At 35.8% G+C, this 21336-nt stretch overlaps 3 protein-coding genes across 7 annotated transcripts; all 3 read left to right on the forward strand.

The window, feature by feature from the left end:
• The first annotated feature begins 837 nt into the window (after positions 1-837).
• LOC112167831 lies at positions 838-2654 on the forward strand. Of its 2 annotated transcripts, none has more exons than XM_024304918.2 (4): positions 838-979; positions 1115-1235; positions 1813-1890; positions 2337-2654. In XM_024304918.2, exons 1-4 carry the CDS (start codon positions 950-952, stop codon positions 2486-2488), a joined length of 381 nt encoding a protein of 126 aa, XP_024160686.1. In that variant the 5' UTR covers positions 838-949; the 3' UTR covers positions 2489-2654. The 2 variants fall into 2 exon arrangements, with proteins under 2 accessions (XP_024160686.1, XP_024160685.1); XM_024304917.2 differs by having other exon boundaries at positions 941-979; positions 1112-1235.
• A 2580-nt stretch (positions 2655-5234) lies between these two features.
• Positions 5235-9997, forward strand: LOC112166686. 4 transcript variants are annotated; one of them, XR_002923379.2, is made up of 5 exons: positions 5235-5495; positions 5633-5756; positions 8840-8917; positions 9293-9394; positions 9639-9997. XR_002923379.2 is itself a non-coding variant. In XM_024303568.2 (5 exons), exons 1-5 carry the CDS (start codon positions 5466-5468, stop codon positions 9648-9650), a joined length of 333 nt encoding a protein of 110 aa, XP_024159336.1. In that variant the 5' UTR covers positions 5235-5465; the 3' UTR covers positions 9651-9997. The 4 variants fall into 4 exon arrangements, 3 of the variants coding, with proteins under 3 accessions (XP_024159336.1, XP_024159333.1, XP_024159335.1); XM_024303568.2 differs by having other exon boundaries at positions 9306-9394; XM_024303565.2 differs by lacking the exon at positions 9293-9394.
• An 8564-nt stretch (positions 9998-18561) lies between these two features.
• Positions 18562-20647, forward strand: LOC112201338. Its single transcript, XM_024342222.2, has 5 exons — positions 18562-18826; positions 19271-19333; positions 19994-20086; positions 20173-20310; positions 20402-20647. The coding sequence occupies exons 1-5, from the start codon at positions 18562-18564 to the stop codon at positions 20506-20508; spliced, it is 666 nt and encodes a 221-aa protein (XP_024197990.1). The 3' UTR covers positions 20509-20647.
• Positions 20648-21336: the final 689 nt, after the last annotated feature.

The following is a 21336-nucleotide window of genomic DNA, read 5'->3' on the forward strand; positions in this document are numbered from 1 at the left end:
AGTTTTTGGTCACTTTTCGATCACATATTCACATATTAACCGTTCAATTTTTAGGTCCTAATGTATAGATCACTTATGAAATTTTTCAGCCAAATTGATGATCATTAAGGCATCCAAATCTGCAATTTATATGAACGAACCAAATTTGTCGAACCGGAACCGTTCGTTTTCATTGTTGTAAATTGCATGAATGCCTTAACGATCATCAATTTGGTTGAAATTTTGCAGAGATGATCTATACATTAAGAGCTAAAAACTGAACAGTTAAGATGTGAATATGTGTTCCAAAAATGGCCAAAAACTGGAAATCCGTACCTAAGCTTAGGTAAGGATGTCCTTAACCAAGGACATAGATGATTGATTTAGTCAAATCAAGTTAAGTTGACATACAAACATACAAAGATTTGAAAAACAGAAATTTTTAGTGATAATTTGTAACTAAAGTGGGACTTGCATGTAATATTAGTTAGTAACAAGCTTGTCATTCATGACCTACACACAACGACATAATACAATCGCCATATACAACCTCGATCCCAGTATATAGGAAATTTCTTGGCTGTTAGAATAATGCTCAATCTTCTTCATATAAGACAATCAATATTGATTCTTAATTACCATTTTCCTACAAAATACAAGTTGAGGCTGTTAGAATAATGCTCAATCTCCCTCATCCAACAACAAATACCTAACACCCGGAGATATCTATTATTGTGGCAGTTCAAAGTATCCCTATCTGAGATGCGTGGATGGCAAGCTAGCAACAGAAATGCTTACATACTGTATTGATCCCCTGCACTTCATATAATATATTTCAGTTAAATTTCCAGTGAATTACCAATTCAGTTCTGAAGCATAGCTTTCCCAAGCTGCATTGCATATATATAGAACGCAGTATTGTCGGAATAAGAAATCATAAGTGAATCGGTCTCTGATCGTAAGGAAACTAATGAGCCAGCCAATACCGATAATGGCTTATGTAAGTCCACCAACCCACTCACCGATGACGGGTCGATGGACCGATCCCTATGTTTTACTCTTAATTTCTGTCTATATGTGCTAATGATGAGTGACGATTAATGGATTATCTGTTTTTCTTGGATTAACACAGCAGAGATCGAACCGAGGCGAGCAGGAGTGGAGGGTCGGGAGTGTCGATAAAAACCAGATGGATGTGTTGATCCATATCCGGGGATCTCCTTCCCAGCTTCAGGAATTGTTTCAAGGTTCACCAGGTACTTATATCTAGGGTTAATTATCACTGCCAAATGATGCTTGAAGTGATATTTTTCAGTTGAAAACGATCATCTGCACGATAAATACATGTCACTCTATTCTGTAGGGCGTTTTCGTCAAATTGCGCCTATTTTTCACTCTAAAAATGTGGACAGGTCTTTGAAAGTTAACTTGAACATTGGACCGTTAAATCAAAAGTTAAATATAGATTTACTAAAGTTAAGAAACCTTTTTATTTAAATAAATCTAAATTTATTTCGAACAATAATTAAATTGAACATTGGCAAAAACATTTTTCTGGGAAATTTTCCGTTTCAAGAGATATCACAAATGTTAGTATCATGCAAGTCACTGCTAACTATATTTTTAAACTCCATGTTACTAAATTTATATCTTGTTTTAGAGCATATGATGCTTTAGACATTTAATTGTTAAGATTTTGTTTTCTTTTATTTTGTCAAACAGTTAAAGAACTCTGAACGTCAATCATATGGTTCAATGTGAAATTTTTTTTGTTTTGTTTAATCTACAGTTCAAAAATAATTGATTTCTTTTTCGGCGGTTGAGCATATGCAGGGGGTTATTATGGAACAACAAGATCAATCGGAGGAAACAATTGTTCGTTCTGTGAACCTGACTATTCTAGAAGCTCGGGTATTTTTACTCTAGAATTTATCATTTTCAATATAGCTAGACCTCCGACACAGTCACACAGATAATGTTCCACTTTCGCAAGTAAACTCATCGGACCAGTACAGCTAATCAACTATTGGTTTTAGGGGCGAAGAATAACCATTTTTTGTGCTACACTGAATGACTGAATTTCTAATAACAAAAGTAACCTATTCTCCTTTTTCTGCTTTTGGTTTGTTCTCCACCAAAAAAAAAAAACACACACACAGAGAGAGGGGATGCTTTTCTTTTTCGCTTGCACTGTTGCTCAAGGAAAGTTTAGGAATCGATGTTTTCAAAAACCCCTCCAACTAATTTTCGCATTAACTTTCAAATTAATAGTTAGTCTCTCAAAGAAACATACTAATTTTTTCGACATGATCAGTCTCTAATGAATATTATTTACTTGGTTTTTGATTCTGTTAAAGGAGTGCAATTGAGAGAACTAGAAAGCGAATCAAAGGATCCAAAGATCAGAAAAGCACACCAAACGCAATCTTGTGGTGGCTGTTGCATAATCTTCTCTCCGTTGGTAAAGCTACTGGATTGCTTATCCTTGGTGTTAAATTGTTGCTTTTGACTTGATCGTGAGAGTCAAATAAAGAATCTATACATACATAAGAACTTTATACTCTTCAAAAGAGTAAGGATCGACTTTCGAGTTTGGTTGAATTGTCTCCCTGTTTCAGCTCTCTTTGCCCTTTATTGGGACAAGTTTAGCTTTGGTTGCCCGAAGGGCTTTTCTTTGTAATTTTTTTTCTCCTCAAAAAAAAAAAAAAAAAAAAACTTTCGAGTTTCGACATTGTAAGAGCTAGAAAATTGAAAATGTATTTGTATAGACTGAAGTGTGGTACTCTCTTATGCTCTATATAAATGTAAATCTTCTTCATCTTCCACGTATCATGAGTGAGTTAATTATTATTTTTAATCCTCACCTCACTTCTTTATAATGTCAGTGAGATTTAAACCTGTAATCTCACCTCCATGATGTTAGTATTTGTGGATTAATAATTTAATTGGCTAAAATCTAGGGCCATTGAACTAAGAAATTACAACACTTAAAAATCTATTAAGCATAATGAGCTATTTTACGAAGACCCAACCATATTGGCCTCGAACACAGTAGGACGTACTCTCGACTTGAGGATAAATACGAAACCTAGAATTATCAGTTGTCAATATCTTATTAACGAACATACGTACCCAGCTGTTGACTGCATAACATCCGCATTCATCTCACTCACGCGTCACCACTTCTGCAGCAAATGAGAACTTATATTCTTGAAGCAACAAGCTAGAGCCTGCACTGCCACTAAGATCTGTTTGTACCTGATTTTAGCATATCGGCCAATGAAATCTTGGCCGATACTCGTAGAGATATAGCATTGAGCATCAGTGATATTTCAATAGAATGTCATAATTAATGATCCTGATATTTTGAGTTTTTATCTTTTATCATGGGTACGTAGGGTCTATACTTTCATTAACCGGACTCAATGGTACCTGAACTTAAAAAGTGATCAAATAGGTACATCAACTCGCAAAATGAAACCAATTAGATATTTCTGGTAACTTTCCATCCAATATCTGTTAAAAAAAAAAAACAAAACAGATACTTCACATTCTGTTTACATGAAAATGACTCAAATGGCCTTAGATTTATAAATTCTATCACAATTGAAGCAGCTGTTGAATTTGATTGAGAAAAGGCTGGGTTAATGTGGTTTTTGGTGAAATTAATATCTGGGTTATGTTCTCCATTTGTCAGTTCCATTTGAATTTTCATCGTTTTCAAGAAAGCTTTCAACTTTGCTCGCTTCTCCGACCTAACCTTCTGGTTTTGTTCTTAATTAGAGCCAGATTGTTTTGGTTGGTCTCCCCACCCGTTATATTCTTCATTGCTCATACCAAAAGCTACCGACTCTTTGCTTTCTTCTCACAATTAGACTACCACTCACTGTAGTCTCTATTTCCAAACAACTAAAAGCCATTAATTGATCCAATTCTCCAAAAGAAGAACCTGATATTAAAAATTAAAACCATATTAAGCAACAATTAAAGAAGAGATCGAACAACACCCAAAAGGCCAAAACCCAGGAACACCACCACCACAGCAACCATTCAAAATGGTAAGAATTCTGCAAGCTATAAGATGAAGAGTGAAGACAATAATCGCATTCACCTGAGAATTATTCTCAACTCCTCATGTTGTTTTCACGAAGTCATGATGCTTCACGAACTTGTTCAACTCCTTAGGAATTGCTTAATAAGGTGAAGCTCGGTACGACCCTCACTCAAAACAAAAAACTCACATTCATAACATCCATAAGATAATCACAGAGATTAATATCCATGTTCAAGATCGGTTTATTGGTAATTAAAGCCCAAATAGATCAGATAGACAATGAGCCTTTGTTGGTTGTTCTCGCAATCAATCCAAGTATCAAACCAATGATTAATATCCCATTTTGGAGAATAGATAAGTTGAGCTGCGAGAAGGAAGAAGATGACACAGACGGTTATGAGCAAAAAGTCATTTTGCCCCTGCCTATGCGTGTCACGTGGTTAATTTAACGGAAATTAGATGAAAAGTTAACAAAAGCATCGAATTGATATCATTTTGCAAGTTGAGGTACTTATTTGATCACTTTTTAAGTTCAAATACCATTGAGTCCGGTTGATGAAAGTACAAACCCTACTCATGATAAAAACCCTGATATTTTTATGGAATTTTACTGGAGCATGCCCCCAATTATTGGTTAGTTTTAATAGTACAGATATTCGTTTCATTTCTTGAAAGGTATTTGAAGATGATTGATTTAGTCATGTAAAGTTCCTATTAGGTTCTTGGATGACAATTTTTTATGGAAAAAATACTAATATGTTCACATACAAACACACAAGATTTGAATAAAATAAAAACACACACACAAAAGATTTTTTTTTTTTTTTGAATAATACACACAAAAAAGATTTGAATAACTGAAATTTTTAGTGATAATTAACTCTAACTAATTAAAGTGGGATGTGAATGTAATATTAATCAGTTAAAAGATTGTCATTCATGGTTTCCTACACAATCCCATTTGAGAGGTAATATGTTCGAGCTCCATTAAGAGTGGGAAAGAATGGAGTTAAAAATAAAATAAAAAGATTGTCATGACACATAACGACAGAATACATGCAATTGCCATATCCTGATATATGGGAAACTTCTTGGTAATCATAAGACATTACACGACAATCAATTTATTGATTCTTAATTACCATTTTCCTTCCTAGAAACCACAAGTTGAGGCTGTTAGAATAATGCTCAATCTCCCTCATCCATCATCAAATACCTAACACCCAGAGATATCTATTATTGTGGCAGTTGAGATGCTTACACACAGCGTTGGTCCCTGAACTTCATATAATATTTCAGTTAAATTGCCAGTTAATTACCAATTCATTTTTCGGGCGTAGCTTTCCCAAAATGCATTGCGTGTATATATGGTTAGCAGTATTGTCGGACTAAGAAATCAAAAGTGAATCGGTCTCAGCTCGCAAAGAAACTAATGAGCCAGCCAAAACCGATAATGGCTTATGTAAGTTCATCCACATACCCAGCGACTGACCGATCTCTATGTTTTAGTTGTCTTTTGTTCTCGGATTTTATCTAACTGTGCTAATGGTGTGTGACAATTAATGGCTTATCCTATCTCTTTTTCTTGGATTAACACAGCAGAGATCGAATAGAGGCGAGCAGGAGTGGAGGGTCGGGAGTATCGATAGAAACCAGATGGATATGTTGATCCAAATCCGGGGCTCTCCTGGTCAGCTCCGCGAATTGTTTCAAGGTTCACCAGGTTGCTAGATCTAGAGTTGTTATTGCAAAATGATACTTGAAGTGTTACTGAAGAGTCAGTATAACATACCTATATTTTGCTGTCGTTACCACTTCAGTATATATTTCTTTCCATTGAAAACCAACATCTGCACTGCAATATGTCAGTCTATAATATATTTCAAAAAGCCAAATAACTCTTCTTAATCGGATGTTTTCAAAACAAAACAAAATATACACTTCTTATTAGGATTAATTTAGATTTACCAGATTGAACAATGAAATGCTCTGAGGAAATTCTATTGAAAGACCTTTGCTATCACAATTTTTAGTATCAACTGCGTCACTAGTTATATTTTCAAAATTCATCTTAGAAATTTATTTATTATTTTTTTTATCATGTTTCAAAGCATGTGATGCTTCATACTTTTCAATTCTTATGAATTTTTTTATCATGTCTAACCGTTAAAAAACTCGAAACATCAAATGATCCGATCTGAAGCAAGGAACAACTATTCTTCTTTTCATTGTTTTTTTAATTAAGTAATATACTGTCACACTCTATCCCGGAAATCTGAATTTTTTTTTTTTAAAAAAATCCAAGTAAGGATGTGAATAGCTCTTAGTTGTCAAAAATAAAAAACATTTTGACAAATAAAAACTAGGATTAAATTCAGTTTAGTCCCTTGAACTTTAGGGCTAAAATCAATTTGGTCCCTCTTTCTGAAAATCGATCTCGATGGTCCCTATACTCTCAAATGACATCACCCAAGTCCAAAATTTGAGTTTGAATCCAAAAGTGACGTCAGCTACTGACTTGGAGCAGACATAGGGCCCCACTTTTCAGTTTTTTCAACCCCCAAGAAGGGCAAAACAGACATTTTCACAATAAAATGATTTTAAAAAAGAAAGAAAAAGATGCCTTCGTCTTCTTCCAAACCTCCAATTCCCTTTCCTTCTTCTTCTTCTTCCTCCGAACCCATCAAAAACCAACCATCCTCAAAGAAGTCTTATCAATTCCCGTAACTGTATCACTCAATTTCCACATCTAAACACAACATTGATATCATATTACAAAGAAAAGCAAATGTCATAGAGTGATCACCTGCCTAACAGCATAAGGAAGCAGAGTTTTAGGTATGTAATACTCATGAATCCCCAAATTAGTCTTCTGCCCACTCCGAACTTTCCCAATATCGAAAGTCAAATTCCTCTTCCTCCCTATCACGGCCTTGGACCCCCGAGTTCTGATATCACACTCTTTCACAGTAATCTTTCAAATCCCTCTCTCGGTGGCCCAGTTGGCCTGGCCCTGTTTTTTGGCGGACTTGTAATCTGGTCTACTGAAGTAGAATCACTCCTCATCATCCAACCTTATCGGCGAAAACACCCAGTTTACATAATCTCAGTCTCGAAAAAACAAAACATTTTGCCAAAAAAAAGAAGCAGAATTGAAGCCAAATGGGGTTCAGTTTCATTACCAGGCAATGCAAAATCCGGCTACCATCTCATATCGCCACAACCACTCGAACTAGGACACAAATCCGATCAAAGCCCAAGCTTCTTCATTGCCGTGCACCGTTGTCTGCCTTCACACACGACAACCCTCGTAACTTCTGCCGTCGATTCCGATAACTGGCAAGGTGAAGATGTCGAGTCAGATCGAGGCCTTCATGATGTCAGATCGGATCAAGGCCTTCATGACTCGGGTAAGGCCACGGTTTGGGCTTGATCGAAGGCCATGTCTCCTTCAACGAATTGGATTGAAACCAAGGGATCGAAGAAATTGGACTTGTAATTTCGTATTTTCACTATGGATTGACAAACCCATTGAGCGTGGGGGGAGGATTGGGCGGCGGAGGGGCAATTAGGGCTGCAGAAGGCATGGAGAGAGTAGGATTGGCAGAGTGAAATGGGGGCGGTTTGGGAGTTTAGGGTTTTGAAGCAGTGGTCGCAGTAAGGGTGAGGAGAGGAAGAACGGGGTAGAGGACAATAGGAGAGTCGCGGAGAACGAATTGGCCGCCTTTGAGCTCGGTCGGGATATAGAGAGAGAGAGAGAGAGACAGACAGACAGAGAAGGAAGAAAAGAGAGAAAATATAGACAAAAAAAAAAGATAAAAAAATTAGAAATGTCTATTTTACCCTTTTTGTGGGACCCTATGTCGGCTCCAACTCAGCAGCTTACGTCACTTTTGGAGCCAAACTCAAATTTTGGACTCAGGTGATGTCATTTGAGAGTATAGGAACCATCGAGATCGATTTTCAGAAAGAGGGACCAAACTGATTTTAGCCCTAAAGTTCAAGGGATTAAATTGAATTTAATCCTAAAAACTATATAGAAAATAGGAATCAGAGGTGACTTGGTTGTGGAACACTTTATTTCATAAGTTTGTTCTAACAAAATAAAAGAAAGCAAGCTTATGAAATAAGCTTTATTATACAAATGTATGTTAAAGTTAATAGTTTATTTCTTCTTCTCCTAGATCCATATTTCCAGAATTTAGGTACTAAACTTCAAGAGTATCATCTGCACAATTTCATAAAAAGGGTGAGCTTAAAGCTCGATCAGTAGAGCAATCCTCACAAATATAATTTAATGATTGTGTAAAACTTAAAACGACTCCTTAGGCTTAGGTTGTTAGTACTCTTGTACTAATCTCGGTCACCAATGTCATCTTGCCATACATAAGATCATTTTATCAATAATAATTGAAGGGGCTTCCCTCCCCAAGTGTATATTTAATAAGCTGACATTGCTGGTCCCTTACAAGTGTAAGACTCAACTACACAACTTTTTTCATTCTTCCTTCAAACTATGATCAGATAAAAACAATGTAATCATGAACCAATCATATATTTCACATATGATAAACATTCATAGCAGCAGATATCATTCGAATCATTACCAATAAGTATATAAAATCATACTTGAGATTCCCCAAGACTTTCCTTACCTTAAACCTGATTTAGGACTGTTGAGACTTTACTTCCAGACATTCTAAATTTTGATAAAATTCATATTTCCGGGATAGGGTGTGACACAAACTCAGAACATCTATCGTTCAAGTATAACCGACTTCTTTTTTGACTATTGAGCATATGCAGGGGGTCATTATGGAACAACAAGATCAATTAGAGGAAACGATCGTTCAATCTGTGAACCTGACTATTCCAGTAACTCAGGTATTTTTACTTTTAAAGTTTGTTCATTTAAATCTAACTTTGATACCATTTGCTAATCTGGAGTTGCCATTCTTGAAAAGTCACTGGATTGTTGCTTCGATAAACCCATATTCACCTATATAGTGTAGCAACTTTGTAGGATCCGCAGTGAAAGCCTAGCCCGACATCCAACACATAATTAATGTTACACCAAAATATTCAAATTGAGACGTTGATTTTAAAGTTCATTTCTGGAACTTAACTGAAGTGAGAAATTCAAAAAACTGATTTGGCGAATTTATAAATGATGAGCTTGTATTTATAGTCGGAATGAGAGGTACTGTATGTTATGCCACTCATTATGATGTACTGAAACTCATGCTAATAGCTGATCAGCTATGGGTTGTAGGGAAGAAAGAAGGACTGAAGGAGAAGAAGAAGAGGTTCTTGCCTTATTGGTTCTATTCACTGGATTGTGTAGTGATATATGAGTTTCCGGTATAAACCTATTCAGCTATTCTCCTTTTTCTGCTTTGGTTTGAGATTTTTAGAAGAAAAGAGATGGTGTTCTTTTTCGCTTGCTGTACGTGTTGCTCAAGGAGAGTTTAGGAATAGATATTGTTTCTATAAGCCCACCTCCTACAAAATTTTTTGGTATTAACTTACGAAAAAAAATACTAAATTTTTCAACATGATCAGTTTCTTACGATTATTATTTACTTGGTTTGTGATTCTGTTAAAGGGGTGCAATTGAGAGAACTAGAAATCGAATCAAGGGATGCAAAGATCAGAAAAGCACACCAAAAGCAGTGTTGTGGTGGCTGTTGCATAATCTTCTCTCCGTTGTTAAAGCTAGTGCTATGCTTATCCGGGGTGTTAAGTTGCTGCTTTTAGCTCTTCAAGAGAGTCAAATAAGGGAGCTATACATACATAAGAACTTATATATAGCTCTTCAAAACATGTTTAAGAGCCAGAAACTTGGAAAAATAAAAATAAAAACAAAAAAAGATGCTACTTTCCAGAAAATGTGCGAGTAGCTAGGACTGAAGTGCGGTGCTTTCTTGGTCCAATTAAATGTAAAACTCTTTTATCTATATTCTATACCTGTTGTGAGTGAGTAGGTATGATTTTGTATTAGATTGTATTAGCTAGGATCCTCGATCATTGAAGTAAGAAATTACAATACCTATATATAAAACTTGAGCATAACGAGCTAGTTTACAATTGAAGACCCGGCCACATATATTGGCCTCAGACACAATAGCATCCTCAACTTGACGATGAATACGAAACCTAGAATCATCGCTGATCATACGCAATGAAAAAGTGTCATGACGTACCTACCCAGCTGTTGACTGCATGAACCATCTGCATTCGTCTCCCTGCACGTACCACTGCTGCCGCAGCAAATAATGAGAGAACTTACAACATCCTTGAAGCAACAAGAGCCAGCACAGCCACTGATGAAACGTATTCTGTGTAACCACACAAACACCAACAATATATGTGACATTATAAAGGTTCCATCCGGATTAAATTTCGAGTTAGACACAGGCCGATGTGAAATTAACTCATAAGAAGCATAAAGCTTTAAAGGAACACAAACATATTTAGAGGCATAAAGCTTTGGAAAAGATGGATACAAGCAAGTGAAAGTCTCAACTAAGAGAACGAGGTCATCACCATTTGTTACCATATAATTTGGGTTCGTAGTAAAGTAGCCAGACATCACAACCACGTCCTGAAATTGTGAAACATACTCAAGGTCAACAAAGTGAATTGCATTTTATGATTCATGATTTACCACTTACATAAGAAACTTGTTAGGGATTAAAACTCTAGGCAGCAAATGGAGTTATTCACAACACATCAAATTAAGAATGCATCGATCAAAAGCGTAGAAATGGAACTAGATGAAGAGAGGGAAGATGGAGGGAGAAATTGGAAAGGTCGCCCAGAGCAATAGTGCTAGGGATCGTAACCCTAGCCCGCAATTTGGGCTTACTCACACCATCATAGAATACATCATCAAAATGGAAGGAGATGAAGAGATGAGAGATGGAGGAAAAACTTGGAAAGGTCACGACTAGCATTAATAGTGCTAGAGATTAAAACATACACCCCAAATTATGAGGTTTACTCACAAGTCACAACACCTCAAATCATCACCAAGAGCATAGAATTGATGCAATTAGATGAAGAGAAAACTTGGCAAGGCAACAGCTAGCAATGGTGCATTTGCAGCCCAAGGTTACCCCATGTTAGCAGTATTAATATCACACATTAGATATCACATGTGTTGTCATCAATCTGTAAATCCTAGCTCTAGTATAAATAGTTGTACTTAGCTCAGCTCCCTCATGTAGTTTGATCCATCAATTTCTAATTCCAGTTTCTATTTTGCTCCCTTTTCTTGATTTTCTTTACAAATCTATCATGTTATCAAGAGCTCAGGTCGATCAGTGACCGCAATTGTTCATCAATTTCTCAAAGATTCAAGCACAAATTCAAGTTTCTATACACTCGATCCTGTTCATCCTCGATTTTCAGCAGCAACAGATATGTTCTTCATCTTCAATCTGATCCAGTAGCCTTTTTCTTTTAGTTTGTTGAAATTTCTCTTCCGATTTGCATCATCGAAGCTCAGATCTACTATAATTAGCACTCGAATTCAATTTTGGAAGCTAGTTCTCTTCATTATCAAGTTCAGAAACTCAGATTTGTTCAAGATTCACTAAAATTTGTTGAGAATCAGTATTGCTGTACATCTTTGAAGCTCAGATTTGCCATAATCAATGTTCGATTTCACTATTGTAGCTACTCACAAGCTCATAGAAGTACAAGTTTTGTTGAAACCCTAGCTTCTTTGATTGAAGAAATTCAAGACTCAGATTTGTAGTTTACTTCTTTGTCAAGAGATAATTGACATCATATATACTCAGATATTGTGCCAGCTCTCAAATCATTTCCTATGTTCGATTTGTTTTTTTCCTCGAAGTTGTTCATCTCTAGCATACAATTTTTTGGTTCGCTTTTAGCCTCTACCTTGCTCATGTGTACTCTGATTTTCAGAAATTTGGGGAGTTTGATTAATAGTGTGACAATTTAGAAGAACTTTTCTGAACTCTCAGATTTTGGGGATAATTGAAGCAATTCAGTTTTACTGGTTTTCTTGTGCAGAAGTTGAAGGTTTGGAAATTGGCTATTTCCAGATTTATTTGTTTGGTTCTCTTGTGAGGAAAGTATCTAGTACTAGTATTTAGTTCTGTGTTTCTTTTTAACTCTGCTCTCATAATCATGAATCCCATTCGATTGGATAATTGTCTCCTTTCCAACTTCTGTAATCTCATCACCGTGCAGTTAGATGATACTAACTATGTGACTTGGAGATTTGTGCTAGAGTCTATGTTGCTAGGGTGTGATCTTATGGGGTATATTGATGGATCTATTCCTTATCCTCCACAATACAAAATCACAAAAGAGACTGGTATTACCCCTAAGGTTACAGAAGAGTATAAAGAATGGAGGAAGCATGATTCTGCTGTAATGACTCTACTCGCTAGTACTTTGTCATCTGATGCTCTTTCTTTTATTGTTGGGAGCAAAACCTCAAAAGAAGTCTGGTCTTCACTTTATGAGAGGTATGCTAAACTTTCAAAGTTCAAAACTTTCGAGCTCCAGGCCTCAATGCAGAAAATTCGGAAAGGTAAAGATAGTATTGACAAGTATATGGAACGTTTTAAAACTGTTCGGGATCAACTCTCTGCTTCTGGAATTTTCATTCCTGATGAATATATAGTGTTTCTGATCCTAAATGGATTGCATGTTGACTTTACGGCCATTAAGATTGTCATCAGAGCTCGAACAACGCCAATATCTCTAAGCGAGCTTCGCACAATGTTATTGGATGTTGAGTCCGATATTGTTCAAGAATCAAGATCATTTGCTCCTGCTTCCATGCCCGACCACAAAGCACTACCATCATCTTCTCTTACAGCTATGATTGCACAAAATATTCTTGCCAATTTATCTCAAAGTATGCAATATGGGATACGAAGTACAGGGCCATCATCTCAAGCAATCTTTGCATCCCATTATACTGGATATTCTTCAATGACACATTCTCTACAAACTGCTACATCAAATGTTGGTTTCTTGCCTATTGTTACCAATACTAATCTGGTTCCAGGTATACCTGCTTATAACCATTACAATACGTCATCTCGTGCCTCAATGTTCATCATTATAATGCTCCACCACCTAGCTCTACTACACATTTTGGGATACCACATAATAGCATGATATCAAGTTCAGCTCTTAGTATGCCTAATGCTCCTCCAAATTGTCAAGACCTGCTCCCATTCAATACCAATGTTGGTGTTTCGCAGTCAGTGCCTGATTCTGGATATATGCTGCATAATAATGTTGGAAATGAAAATTACTTTTCATCATCTGCTCCCTCTTATGGTTATGCACCTCAAAATGGTTCTAGCACTTCATATGTTCAATATTTCAATCTTAATCACAATGGAGCTCAACAACATGGAAACTTCTCTCAACAAAATTTGCAACCTGGTACATTCAACAATAGTTCTCAGCAAAATCAACAGCAAAATAATGGCTTTTCTCGTAAGGAGAAATTTTCCTCACAGGCCATGCCTTGCTCTGCACCATTGTTTGCACTCAAAAATGCAGCCTTTGCAGCCTCTGTGTCTTCTACAAACAAAATTTCCACACTTGCCCAGGCTCAAGATGGCAATAACTCTTATGTCACTATTGAACTTCAAGGAAATGAGAATTTGAAAACTGATGTCAAAAAGATAGTTCAAGATAATTTTGCTTGTGAAACTGATATGGATGTTGGGGTTGCTGCTGAAAGTTTCACTAAGAGTTGTCAAGAAGTTGTTAAGGGTGTTAATGGGGATGACAGCAAGAAGGAGGACATAAGAGTGGACAAAATATATGTGTACAATAGGTCTATGAACAAAGTAGATACCAAGGAAGCTTAGGGCAGTTTGCAGCATACTCTCCTTAAGAAAATCGAACCTTTGCCAACACCAGGAACTTGGCTCCTTCCTTCCATTCCCGACAAAAATCTAATGAATTGTAGACAAGTTTGTGAGTCTACGAATTTGTGGTGATTACTTCCTCTCATTCCTCCTGGTTGACACAAGTTGCTGCACGCTTCTATATCCTGGCTTTACTCATCTCAACATCTATATCTCTGTGTCAGCAGTATTAATATCACACATTAGATATCACACGTGTCATTAATCTGTAAATCCTAGCTCTAGTATAAATAGTTGTACTTAGCCTCATGTAGTTCGATCCATCAATTTCTAATTCCAGTTCCTATTTTTCTCCCTTTTCTTGATTTTCTTTACAAAGCTATCACCCACGGTGGCATTGCTGTTTGGTGATGCTTCCTTGAAGTTTTGCTGAAGGAACCTGGCTTGAAGAATTGATGAAAGAGTCTGAGAGAGAGAGAGAGAGAGAGAAGATGAGTGAATTAATGAGAGAAGAGGAATAAATATGAGCAGTCCCGTTCCCCTGGTCAGCAGCTGACCAGGGATTGTGTGGTCACTCACCGTCCGATTTCAATTGGACGGTTGACAGCTCTCACCACAGATCTCATCACTTAGCTGTCAACCGTCTGATTTCAATTGGACAGTGAATGACCACACAATCCCTGGTCAGCAGCTGACCAGGGGAACATTTTCGTAAATATGCTGACCAGGGGAACATTTCGTAAATATGAGAGCTAGAGTGCAGGGGAAATGTAATGTAATGGGGAGAATTGATCAAAGGCTTTTTCATATATGAATGTGAAGTGGGAGGAGAGAGAAAAATGATTGAAAGGTAATAGGGCAAATACTGAGTGGGAAAATATAGAATATTACTCAATCACGGTCAACACCAAGTTTTGAGTACTGCAGAATGAACCGTCTCATTTAGACTTGGCACAACTGATCGAGAAACTTCCAGGATTTCTCATGTATAATCAATGGCCCCATTAGATGCAAGGACAGCTGGGCTTTTTTCAGCTACTTAAGAATTAAGATGTCCACAATCAACCACTGATAGAGTTGATTTTTTCTTCTTCTAAGCAATTTCCATGAAAATGTATTAAAGTCACTATCCCCATAAGATCAAGACTCTATTTCAATGACTTCGGGAAATATTCTAATCAAGGCGGTTTTTCAATCTAACAATCTTTTGAAGAAACATTCAAAGTGATTTTGATTAGTGAACTACAATATTCTGCCATGATAATTTTGGTACCTAATTGCTAGTATACTGCATCATAGTACGGTAGGGAACTGATCGAGAATCATGCATACACTGGTAAGAAAACTCAATGTATATATTACGTAGTAATTAATGAGCAATGGTACCATTGGTACGTATATTTTTGACAAATTGTTATTTGGTCGCTAGTACAAATATGTTGATAGACATCACTTTATAGATATCAAGTTAATGAAAAACCAATGTCATAAGTTTTTTAACATCGGATTCTTGTACTTTTGATTTCTAATAAAATTATATACATCAGGTCTTATACTGACCGATATTAAACAAAAAAAAAAAAAAAACTAATTGCGGGAACCTCAAAGAAAAGCGGAACACGCTGTATCATTTAAAATTTTTGGAAATCTTAATCCCTTTATCTAAGGGAAAAAAAGAATCCCCACATTCACCAGAACCTTCCGTCCTACTAAACACCTCTCGCCATAACCTCCCTCAACACCTCTCTCTCTCTCAATTTCTTCAAATCATATGCTTTTTACTATCTTAAAACTTATACTTCTTTTTATTACTGCAATATTTCTTAGATTTGTCTTTCTTAATCACATATTTTAGATTTATTTGTTTTCCTTTGAATTTGCATTGGTATTTGAAATATTAAGGTTGAATTATGGTTTCTACGATCAATTGTAGGGAAATGAATGGTGTCTGGATGCTCTCTCCATATTTGTGATATATGGTTGATGGAATGTTAGGTTCGCCTGGTGGGCTAGCTATTTAACGTTTATAAAGATTCAAATACACCAGAGGTTGGTTGGATAAGACAATGTTGATTTAAGGATTCGGTTTTCATGAATTTGGGAATTGTCTAACTCTTATCTTTTGGCTGTCAAAGTGGCCAAGCACTATACTGCAATGCACAGTTGGAGCATTTCACATGCGCCGAAGGGGTTTATCTTAGGCCTAGGAAGCCTTTAGGTTCCCCTTGACAAAGTCAAAAAACTCTTATCTTTTGGGTTGACATTTTACAGGTATCCGTTTCTGACACCAAGCCTGACCTTTGCTACTTGGATTTACACCTGAATATCGCCTGCAGAGGTGAAAAAAACATCCAATTATACTATATATTAAGCGTGGGTTTACTGTTACATTGTTCACAAGAGGGGGAGGAAAAGACTCTTCTGTCCCTACTGTTCAAGGAGAATATCAGGCTGGTAGAAAAGTCGTTTTTGCCCTTGATTTTTTCTCAAAATTGCAGGCTGGCATTTAGGGGGTTGAAATGTCGTTTTTGACCCTGTATCCCTCTCTCCCGCATTGCTGCGGGGCTCAGCGACTAGTATTCCTTTAAAGGTGAGTGAGTTTTTCATTGCCTAGCCTCTAAAACAGGATGCTATAGTGTTACTTGTAATTGTTTTTTTATTTTTTTATTGGTGGTGGGGTGGACGGGTGATGGGATTTTGAAATGTTTTGAGTTCTTCGGTACTTAGATTTATGATACTCATTCCTTCATTCAGGAAGCATGGCAGCCATTGATCAAATATTTCCAAAGTAAAGACAAAGGCTACAGAATACTGTACATACTGTAATTTATCTAATGGAAACAAAAGTTCAAGGGAATGTTAGCATAATTAAGGTGCTAATTTTGTCCGGTTGTTATTGCCTATTACATCTACTAAATAAGCTCTAAGATTTTATAAGGGAACTCTAGTAAACAAAGAATGACATCGATCACTCTTTCTGTTTCAAGCTTACAACTTACTTGATGTTTGTTAAATGTCTGTCTACTTAACTCAATTTATCACTTCTGCTTTGGTCTTTACAAATAGAAAAATATATATATGTTGAAGCTGCAAGCTTTTGTAAATTATTTCAGACCAAGTATCTCTTAAATTTTGAGGGGAGTAATGTTACTTTTTTATTTTTATTTTTTTTATTATCACCATTGATTTGTCAAATGAGTCTTGCAGATCAATGTCCTGGAGACCTAGACTATCTCCTGTGGCAATTTCTTCAGGTTTTCTATTTTATATAATTTTTTTAATCTAAAAAAAGAACTATATATAGACTTGATTACATGAATATGATTTTGCAATCAAGTAGATGGCGGACAACGATTAGACCATTCATATGGTCACATTACATACATTACTCAAAACACATATATGTATATATTTCAATGAGTGGCTATGTTGCTTTACAGCTTGCAGATTATGTTAAGGGTTGATATCACTGGCAATTGGTTGGATTTCAGATGATGAAGTTTAAATTGCTGAGAAGATATGCAAGTTTGTGAGTGATATGCAATATGATTTGGACACCCAAGTTTTCAATTTTGGTTTCGTCAAAATGTTTATTTCATGCTATCCATAGTAATATGGTCTTGTATCTTCCAAACAATTGCAAAATAGTATATGTTCTTGTAACTTCAGTAACTGGTTATGTTATTATTTTTGTTCCTACTAGGAGGTAAGGCTTTGTCTCCCCCTCCTCCAATGTACTCTTTAACTTTGGTAATAATCAAATATCGATATTGGTTTTTAATCTTCAGGTACTTTAAATTCATTTTTGGTCTCCTATGTTATAATGCAAGCAATGATTTGTTGTGAATGATTGTATTATAAGTAAAAAAGACGATGATTCTAGAGTAGAAACTGAAGTTCAAACTCTATTCCGCATCAGATTATTCTAAAAGAGTGATGTCAAAAAACACAAACTAAGAAAACAATGATGTCGAATTCATTTTAGACATCAAAGAAAGGTATAAAACTGATGTCGTTTTACCTTTTACATCAGGTCTAAAAAATATGTTGATGTTAAAGCAGTGTTAGACATCAAAAATTGAAGTTTAGACATCAAAGTTTCAAGTAGTAATGATCTTTGTTATATATGGGACATCAATTTCTCTCAGAATTCTGGTGTCTAAGTATCCTATTGACATCAGCTTTAAACCGATGTCTAAAAGCACCATATTAGACATCACTTAACGAGACATCGGTTGCTTACAAAAATAGACATCAGTCTTCAACTGATGTCCATCAACTTTGTCCTAGTTTAGATTTTATAATCGATTATACTAGTTTACAGAATTAATAGTATAAGTTTAGGTTTAACTCTCCTGTTTTGCATTGAGAGCTAAATATCAAATTCAAAGTGACGAATAAGATACTAAGAAAATAAAATACTGTGTGCTTATCAATTAACAATCCATGGGTACCTAATGCAGTATATATTATCTAATAAGTAAAGATTCTCTGTTCTTGAGTTATTGATTATTGATTATATATATAAGCACGCAGTTAAGCAAATTAAGCAAATTCTTCCAAACACTAGACATAAAGTCTTCATATATATCAAGTAACAAGAAAACTATCTAATGTGTGATTATTAATGGGTTTTGTGGTTAACTTTTGGGGTTAATGCAGAGGAAGCACACGGGTGAGCAGAAGAAGCAGAAGAACCGTAGGAGTGGTGGGGATCATGTCAAGACAAAGCAGATTAAGGCGGTCCTCCGTGCCACTGATTCTGAGTTTGGGGGTTTAGGGTTGATGCCGAGGAAGAGCACAGTCCAGCAGAAGGAGAACGATGGTGGAGTCGGTGTCCGGGATCTGAAGAAAAGGCCGATGGAGATACAAGTTACAGGCACTTCTAGTGAGGTTGGCAGATTTTTCCGAGGCTTAAGAGGTAATTGATCAGTTCTATATTTGTAGGCATTTGAATATATACAAGTTAAACTGGTTATATTTTTTCCTTCAACTGGACACTTGAAATGAGTTCAAACTTGATCATTTCTATTATTTACATTAATTTAAAAGTATATAACTATATACCGTCTTTTTCATTATGTGCTTGATCTTTCATTACAGAGAGACTAAATATACCAACGTATGAACTTTTAGAAGCTCAGTTTAACATGTTTAAACTTATCTGCAAATGACTTAAACTTACTTAAAACTAAGTAACTTAACTGTAACTTACAATGCCTATACTAAAAAAAAATGGTAGAACACACTATTAAATTCCAATCCATAAAATAAGAAAACAAAGCCAGAAAAAAAAGTCAACGGAATTCATGATTAGAAATCTTTCTTCTTTTTTTCCCCTTCCTGTTTTGGTTGAACTTTGCAGACCAAAGAACTACAACAAGCTCCAGCAGAGGATCAAGGATACGAGTTCCCACCAAGTCACAAGGTAAGCCTTGAACATTTTGTTGTACGCACATATAAATAGGTCTGCTTTTGTAGCATTTCGTTTGCAAGATATGCAAATTTTTCGATCAAAGGCTTTGAGGTAATTCGATCAGCTCTATAATTGTAGCCGTTAGAACTTCGAACGTAAGTTGGTTTAATTTCAATTTATTCACATTTTTTCATTCAAATTTTTTTTTTTTTTGTTTTGTTTTTTTATTTATTTATTTTTTCCACATGCATGATATACATACATTATCTTTCATGCTACAAGGCATAAGAGCAGAACTCTAGTGCAAATCAACATGCATGTCAAACTTCTTGCGCGCTCTTATAATTTAGGTAGAAGTTCTAAAGTATCTATAACTATATATCTAACAGAATGCTAGTTTGCAATTATTAGTTTGAGGACTCGATTACTCGAAGAAAAACTGATGCTACACCATTGATCGGACCTTATAACTTTATCCTCGTGATGACCACTTGTTGTTAGTTATCACTTTCATAAGCCATGAATCGCCTATATATATATGGAGAAAAAATTATGTAAAAATGCAGAAACATCGTAAAAGTAACATTGATACTGTACCTAAGATTAAAAGTCTCGTCATAGGAAAATTTCAACAAAATCAAAATTCAACATTGACCTATATTTCTTTTGCAGACCATGGAAGAACAAGCTCTGCTCGAAGCTGTAGCGAATCAAGAAGTTCTCAGCAGACGTATTCAACGATTCAAGACCCACCAAATTCACAGGGTAGCTAGGCCTTGAACCCTCAACTTGTTGCAACTTATAGGGTCCTTAATTATAAATATAATTCTCTTTCTATCGATGTTCTGCAGTTGTTAGTCGACGAACCTATTCAAACCTAAGTGTGAGGACATCAAGTTATGGCAGCTACCAAACTTCCTCTTCAAGTAACTGCTCAACTTCTCAAGTAACTCCACGTCCAAAGAAAAAAAAGAACCCAAGTAACTCAAGTAAGCTTCTTCATTAATATTTTTTTTCTTTCAAAAACAGATTTTTATTTAACTATAACCTTATTCAATAACCGGGTATTTGTATAAACAGAGGTTGAATCAAGGGATGCAGCGATCAAAATCGCACACCGCAGGCAGGGTTGCGGTGTTGGCGCCGTAGTTCTCTGCGGTTTGGTAAGGGCAGTGGTTCTCTTGTGAGGGATGTTGAGTTTCTGTTAAGTATGTACTACATAATAAAAGTTTCACTATTGTTGAAAATAATTACCATTTTTGTTGTACGTACTTGTATATACAAGAACTTAATTAAATTGTTCAAGAGAGTTACAAACAGTCGACTTTTTGTGAGACAGATAGACTTGCAAAAATAATGGTAATTTCTGGCATCAGGTATCCAATGAGAAAGAATATATCGAAGTCTATTATTTCTGTTTTCATTACACATTATATCGTTTGTTATCACTTTTCTGCACATTATGTAAGAAATCATAGGCCACATTATCAGTTAAAAAGTTTGTTTTGACTTCATAATTATATTTGTGTATTACATGATCAAGAGAACTCTGACTCTGAATAAAAGAGTTCAATCCCAAATGACTAGATCCAGATCGATATATACTTTTTATTTTTTTATTTTTATGAAAAGCTTGGATATCCTCATATATTAAAGAAGAAAAAGAAAGTAAAAAAGAGCGAGATCAAGCCTAGACCGGTACATGATCAAGAAAACTCTAAATCTGAAGAAAACTATCGATACAAAAGTTGAGGGAAAATAACGTCTTAATGTTAGTATAAATATTGTTGGCATTCCTTCTTTTAACAAAATTCTACTCCTTTAGGTCTAAGTTTAATCTGCTACAAACTTCTTCTATGTGTTTCCTTGCTGCTTTGCCAAAGACCAAGTCTGAAGAAGCCCTTTTGATCTCATGATAATCAGGAAAGCTCATGCATTGCATAGCTTTTCACAAAAGTTTGTTGGTCCTTCAATTGCTGCAAGGATGTGGTCTTTTCAATTGCTTTTGTTCTGTA

Source organism: Rosa chinensis, chromosome 5 (assembly GCF_002994745.2).
Source record: "Rosa chinensis cultivar Old Blush chromosome 5, RchiOBHm-V2, whole genome shotgun sequence".
In the NCBI taxonomy this organism is placed as follows: domain Eukaryota; kingdom Viridiplantae; phylum Streptophyta; class Magnoliopsida; order Rosales; family Rosaceae; genus Rosa; species Rosa chinensis.